Genomic DNA, 7836 nt, shown 5'->3' on the forward strand with positions numbered 1-7836 from the left:
CTCCTACAAAACTTGTATTTCAATATAATGGTAAAAATCAAGAGTTATTTCCCTTCTTCTAACAATTTACCTACAAAAATGAAAAAATACAAAATTCTTGGTGAACCTTAGTAAATACTTTTTATAAATCTGTATCATACCAGATTACACTTATAAAAGGTACAAAACCCATGTACACGTTTGTTAGTCAAAAAGGGTAGATCTGGATCAAACCCTCATTCCAGGCGGTCTGATCTGAATCTACACTATTTGTCATTTCTAACACTAACTCTACACTAGACTAACAAACAAACAGCATTTACTTTGATTCCACATCTCTAATACTGCCTATCAACTAGGATACCTTCTTGACAACGAATTCCAACATCAATGTGTGAAATTATACTTTTTACTTAAAAGGCACTTTCTTTTACCCCCAAAACAGTTAAGTATTTACAAGATCCAACCTTATTTCAAAATCAACCTACAAAATTCCACAGATTGATAACAAGCCTGTTACTTGACAGCCTGTTAAAGTTGGCACACATTCAGAATTACCATTAAATGATCTGCAAGAACTGCATTACCTGTCAACTTTGTAAAATACTTAAAAAAAAAATTCAAGCACATTCTCCAAATGAACCCAACATCAAACCCAAGATACGGCTTTGTGTTGTTTTTCATTAGGAAAATATGACCCTAACTGAATAATTTTGCTTAAATGCAGACAATGCAGATACCATCTTGCATCAATAATCACCAAAATTCTATAATACTCTATAAATGTTACACACAGGCTAACATAACCATTTTTTTTTTTAAAGGTAAACTCTCCTAGAGAATACAGTCAAAAAACTCTGGGTGCCAAAACCCATGAATACAGATAATTTTCTGAATTAAGAAGAACATAAAATCTCTGTTAAATAAGAGACAAAAAAATGAAGTTTTTTTTGGCACTCAGACAACTGCTAACACTTGCAGTTCTGATTCTGACTTAATAAAATTATTACAGAACACATTTTTATGATACAATCATAAATCTGTTGTACATGCCCTAGACAATTGCATGTATATGAGTCTCTGCTCGACATCATGTCTTCATCTTGGCGGGTCATTTGTTATTCTGCACATCAAGTCATGGGTTCGTTCCCGATTCGCGCTTTATTTAATGGGAACTTTTGATCACACGCGAAGATATGGCTGCGCGGAAACACTTTGGGATTATTATGCCCAATTAATAATTTACACCAACACTCGCGGAATCACTGTGTTGAACATAATAGCGTCTTTAACGCGCTACAGCGTCTTTACGCGCTTGTCTGTTGATTCAAACACTGGTTTATACGCGATCCACTTCAAGTGGACATTACTTTGTTATCGAACGAGTGTAGGTGGTGTCTTTAACGCGCACCGATGCAACACGAACGCGACCGTCTTTGCCTTTGTGGAGCTCCTCTATTCGTCCCATGGGCCAATGACCTCGTGGTGTGTCTGGTGAGATTACCAGAACGACGTCTCCTTCTTTCAGGTCTCGTTGTGGAAAGTACCACTTCTTCCGGGATGTCAAACTAGGTAACCACTCACGCATCCAACGTCCCCAGAAGTGACGCACGAGTTCTTGGAGACGTCTCCAACGTTTCTGCGGACTATAATCGGTTGTGTCGACCGACTCTGGGGCAAAATGTCCACCGGCTTGCCCAAACAAGAAGTGATTGGGAGTCAGCGGAAGCTGGTCCAACGGGTTTGCGGTCTGATAGGTCAATGGTCTGGAGTTCAGTAACGCTTCTACTCCAGTGAATGCGGTTATTAACTCTTCATCTGTCACGTCAGCACCTTTCAAAACCGCAAACGCAGCTCTCTTTGCGGCTTTAATCATAATCTCATGAACCCCGCCAAAATGCGGCGCAAGCGGGGGATTGAAATGCCACTGTATACCTTTGTTTGCACCGTCCTCTGATATTTTACTAGTGTCTAACATTGCTACCAACTCTTGCAATTCACGATCTGCGCCAACAAAGTTCGTGCCATTGTCTGATATCATTTCTTTTGGAAGACCACGTCGATTTACCATACGATAGAAAGCGTTCATAAAGGAGCTGGTGTCCAACCCGAAAGCCACTTCCAAATGAACTGCTCTACTCATAAGACAGGTGAACAAGCACAGATAACGTTTTTTTCTGCGCCTTCCCCTTCCCTGAACAGTGATATACGGACCACCGAAATCGACCGCGACTTGACAGAAGGCTTTCATAGAGTTTCGCAGCCGGATATCTGGTAGTGGCGCCATGATCTGCGTTGCTGGTTGTGCTTTTCTTCTTCTACATTTCATGCACTCATTTTCCCACTCGCGGATGGCTTCTCGTCCAGACAGGATCCAAAAACGCAAGGATAGGCTTGCAAGCGTCTGACTTGTCCCTGCCACATGGAAACCCTGTTCATGATGATGTTTAACAATCAGTTTGGTAACCCAGTGCTTTCTTGGTAGGATGATGGGAAATCTAATATCATACGAAAGGAATTCAGCATACTTCAGTCTACCATCTGATCGAACAAGCTCATCTTGATCTAGCACTGGATTCAACCCGACTAGCTTACTTTTATTCGAAAGTTTCTGTCCCCGCGATATGTTTGCGATTTTTTCTTTGAAACAGTCGTTTTGTGCTTGCTTTATGATCACGATTTCAGCATTGCGGATTTCGCAAACAGTCAACTCTCCAGTAGCGCGTGACTGTTTCTCGATGACACAGTTTGTAACGAAACGATACACCCAGGCACATACTCTGACCAATCGCGTCCAACTTGAAAACCTCTCCGGAATAAGCCGCCAAGAATGGTCGTCGCTTCTCATTGGTCCTCTCTTTGATAGTTCAAGAAATGTACAGTTTTCTTCTACGGACAGGGATTTCTTCATTTCGACATCGACATCCGATCCTTTTACGACTGGATTCTTTGGCCAGCATTCTACAGAGTCCTTAAGAAAACCGGGTCCCTGCCACCACATTTTGCTTTCGACCAAACTGTCAACAGACATACCACGCGAAACTATGTCTGCAGGGTTTTCACTCGAAGGGACATATCGCAACTGATTCGGACTTGACTTTTCATGTATTTCTCCAACACGATTGGCCACAAATGGTTTGTAGCGCCTACTCTGTCCACGAATCCACCACAGAACATTCATACTATCAGACCAAAATGTCACATGGCTCATGTCGATTTCTATTGCCCGGCACACGTTCACGGTTGTTTTTAACCCTAGTATAGCTGCCATGAGCTCAAGACGCGGTATGCTGACGGAAGTTATCGGTGCGACCTTGCTCTTTGCAACAATTTGAGTGATGACGGCACTACTTCCATTTGAACTTTTACCATAAACAACTGTACCGACAGCTTTGCTGCTAGCATCTACAAATGTATGTATCTCAAAGTCATCAGTGTTTAATCCCATATTAATGCATCTAGGAATTCTGATTTCTGGCAACAGTTTTAGTTCTTCAAACCACTCTATAACCTTAAAATTGTCTGATTGGCTAAGCTTTTGGTCCCAATCTATTCCCGATACCCAAATGTCTTGCATTAGAAGCTTAGCACGCACGGTAAAAGGAGCCAAAAACCCTAGCGGATCATACAACGATGAGATTTTACTCAGAAATGTTCTCTTGGTAAACTGCATACCCTCTAATGGCCCACTCACTCGAAATGTGAACTGGTCGTCGTCGGCCACCCACAAAACACCCAAAGTTTTGACTGCTGGTAACCCCCCTTCACTGAGATCAACCTCCTTTAATCGATCTGCTTGCGGAATGTTCTCTAGCACTGCTGCTGAATTGGAAAGCCACTTTCTCGCATACATTCCAGCTTTACTCCAAAGTGATGACAGCTGTTTGTAAAGTTCAACACCATCTTTCTCTGTGCACACCGAATCCATACTGTCATCCATGTATGTAGATTTTAGAACTGTTTCTGCCGCCCTTGGATAATCATTTTCATATTCTTTCGCGTTTCTTTGAGCAATAAACTGAGCTAAGAAGGGCGATGCGTTCACACCAAATACGACCCGGTTGAACTCGTACTCGGTTGGAGGATCTTCTGGGTCTGTCCGCCACAAGAATCTTTGGAATTTTTTATCCGATTCTATAATTCCAACTCTAAGATACATCTCTTGTATGTCACAAATCAGTGCAATTTCATGTCTTCTGAAACGTAACAGAACATCAAACAAATTTCTCTGCAGTTTTGGCCCTTGTTCAATCTTGTCATTGAGCGATACATCTTGGCACTTGGCTGAAGCATCGAACACCACTCTGATCTTTGTAGTTTCTTTGTCTAAACGTATTACTGGAAAATGCGGTAGGTACCAACCCTGATTGTTCTTTGCGGATGGTTTAACTCGGCGAATATACCCTTTCTCCTCATAGTTCTCAAGTGTTTTTTGGTACGCACTGAAGACCACTGGATTCTTTTTCAACCTTTTCTCTGTATTTTCTAAGCGTTTCAAGGCAGAGTCATAATTGTCGGGCAAACTAACATTTACTTCTTTCCACGGTAATCCAACTGTGTACATTTCATTCTCATATTTCACAGTTTTTTCTGTCTTTTCTATCACCTTTTTTTCATTCACTGTCAGAACATTATTTTCGGTAGTTCCAGAACTATCAACTTCCCAAAACTGCTTCAGTGTATTGTTCAACTCTATGTCACTCTGGAAAAAGGTGTTGAAAGTGTTATTCTCTCCAGAACTAGAGTATGGACCAACACATGTCCATCCTAAAGGTGTCAGTCGAGCTATCGGTTCATTCGGAGCACCTTTAATTTCATGTAAGGAATAATGTAGCTGCGCGTAGTCACTACCTATTAGCATGTCCACTTTGTCATTCTTAATGCAAGGAAACTTTATTCCATGCAAATGAGGGTAATTTTGTCCTTCTTCATTCCAGTTTATTGTTTTTAATGTTCCAGTCACATTTCTTGTCGTATTTGCATCAACATTCATGTTCACATGACCATTCAAACTTTCCAGCCCTACACTAACAGGCATTGTTTGGAATGTGTCCGAGATTCCATTTAGAACATTTACAGTCATTTCCGATGCGCGACCCTGTACACCGAGCTCACACGCGACATCTTCGTTGATATAGGTCTTTGTGCTACCATCGTCAAGTAACGCGTTTATTTGCATGTGTCTCCCTCCATGCTTAACAATCACAGGGACAGTTCTAAGAGCAATATACCTCTTTTCTGGCGTACTGTCTTTTCTTGACACGAATGTACTGGTATGCGTCATTGCTGTTCTTTGAAAGCCGGCAGCCTCATTCTGGTTGTTCTTCTGGGCGGGCCTGCTGTCTGCATGTAGCAGTCTGTTGTGATTTTTGGGACACCCGTTTATCCCGCAACGCCTGTCCCACTTGCATTCACCCCCATGATGGTCGTCTCCCAGACAACGGAAACATAGCCTAGCTTCTTTTGCGATTTCCCATCTTCGATTCACCGGAAGGGATTTGAACCTGGAGCATTTCCAGATCACATGACCGTCACTATTGCAAAAGACACATGTTTCTTTATTCCGTGTGACAAAAGAACGATGCTGTGGTCTTTGCTTACCGTACTGTTTTTCAGCGCCATGTCTTTCAGCACATTGTCTCTCAGCACTATGTCCGTACGCCATTCCATACACAGTTTCTGCGGCTCGCGTATGAAATTCTGCTTCTTGAAGGAGCCACTTACGAAGCGCGATTACTGATTCTTCTTCACTATTTACATGGATGTAGCGGTGATAGCGTGTTAGCATGTTCTCGGGCAGTTTCTTTTTAATGCGAATGTAAAGTGCACCGTCTTTTAAATCCTCAAGTCTTTTGGCATCAGTCAGATTCACCACTGTTAAATCAACCAAGTCTGCAAGTTTTTCAATAGATCTTACATTTTCCTCTTTCATCGGAGTGAACTTCTCCAGCTCTTCCAAGTACCTTGCCACTTGCCGCCGTTCTCCACCAAACTTTCTCTCCAAGAGCTCCAATGCTGCGTCATATGCAGCTGCGGAATGTCCGAGATCTTCCACTGCTTTCAATGCCGATCCGGATATATACTGTCTCAGCTGCAACAGTTTATATTCCTTTGTTGCAGGTGCATTATGAATGCAAGCACTGAACGCAGCAAACCAGGCTTGATACTTCTTTTTGTCCCCATTAAACACTGGAATGGACACGCGTTTCATTTGTCTCCACATATCATTTCCTAGTTTTGTGTCCTCCTTTGGATCTTCGTGAACTAATCCAGCATCACTGTCACTCAAGATGGATTTTTCTACCAAATTTTGAACAGTTTCATATGTTTTGCTGTACTCCGCCTCATTAATTTCCATTTCTTTTTGTGTTTTTTCCAGGTTTCCATTGTCCTTTTTTCCTTTGTACAGAACGCACAGTTTCTCAAATATCTGAGACACATCTTCTTGAGTTTTATCAAATTCCTGTTCAAGTGTTCTTATTTCCTCTTTTTCTAACTCTTCCTCTATCGAAACGGCACTCAAAAGTTTGTTTTTTGTCTTCGTAAAAGCCGATTTACAACGGCTTTTCTGCAGCTTCAACTCGAAGATTTCATCGTCGATCGCTTCCGACATGGCTGATAACAAGCGACGATACACTGTCTATAACATTTACAACCACGCTCTGCTACCAAATGTTCGATACGATAAGTCGATGGCGAATTTACAACGAAGAAACACTCTGATTTAACTTCTTTATTTTTCTATCGCGACGAAAATTCTAAACCGGAAAGCATGGCCCCGGAAGTCCACAGTACTTTGCGGTCCGTAATATTAACTACATCGTGAAACTTACTATCAGTTCGAATAAGGTCTGTGTCCACTAAATTGTTATAGACTATAGAAGGAACAATAATTAATGTCTTCAGAACAAGAGTCCATTCCAACCCAGAAAAAGCGCTCCTTAACCAGACTGATAGTACGATCACGGCCCTGGTGACCAAGGTCGTCGTGCAATGCCTTAAAAATAGTAAAACGTGCAGACTGTGGGAGGACAACTTGGTTGACATTCTCATCTTTCAGTATCGCTCTATGATACAAGATACCATCTTCAAGGAATAAACGGTCATAATCTCTAAGATATTTCCTAACTTCAGGCGTCACATGCAGGTAAGTATCCTTATCTAGTGTTTTATTAAGAGCGACAAGTGACCTTACTCGAGCAAGTGTACAATCTGCATCCTGACCTTAAGCCCAATCCGCGGACTTGAGAAGTTGTGGCGATGACAGATCAACATCCTCTACCCCTAGCTCAGTGTCTGGAGATGAATCACGAGGAGTAGCTGTATACGCGTGTAGAAAAGCCTGTATAACATCTTCGGTTAGTGTGTGTGAACTCTCAGAGAGGGATTCCTCAGACTCAGTCGGCGTTACAGGACGTTTTCTTGACAAGGCATCAGCTTCAATGATTAACTTGCCTGAACGGTAGTTGATCTTGAAATCATAGTTTGCCAGATTTGCAACCCATCGCTGACCACAGGCATCAAGTTTGGCGGTAGTTTGAACATAGGTGAGCGGATGGTTATCGGTATACACCTCTAACGGGATACCATACAAGTAATCATGAAACTTGTCAGTGATTGCCCATTTAAGAGCCATGAATTCAAGCTTACTTGAATGGTAGTTCCGTTCGGCGGATTTCAGACTTCTGTTTGCGAATGCCACAACCCTGTCAACACCTTCATACTCCTGGTAAAGAACAGCACCTAAGCCACTTGATGAAGCGTCTGTGTGGACCTTGAAAGGCTTACTGTAGTCCCCATACGCCAAGACTGGAGCACAGGCAGCTTCTCAGCGATGCTATCAAACGCTGTTTGCTG

At 42.2% G+C, this 7836-nt stretch overlaps 1 protein-coding gene across 1 annotated transcript; it reads right to left on the reverse strand.

Moving 5' to 3' along the window:
* Positions 1–1345: 1345 nt before the first annotated feature.
* Positions 1346–6592, reverse strand: LOC128210870 (uncharacterized). Its single transcript, XM_052915224.1, has one exon. The coding sequence runs from the start codon at positions 6590–6592 to the stop codon at positions 1346–1348; it is 5247 nt and encodes a 1748-aa protein (XP_052771184.1).
* Between the last annotated feature and the right edge of the window lie 1244 nt (positions 6593–7836).

Source organism: Mya arenaria, chromosome 12, assembly GCF_026914265.1.
Source record: "Mya arenaria isolate MELC-2E11 chromosome 12, ASM2691426v1".
NCBI classification, from domain to species: domain Eukaryota; kingdom Metazoa; phylum Mollusca; class Bivalvia; order Myida; family Myidae; genus Mya; species Mya arenaria.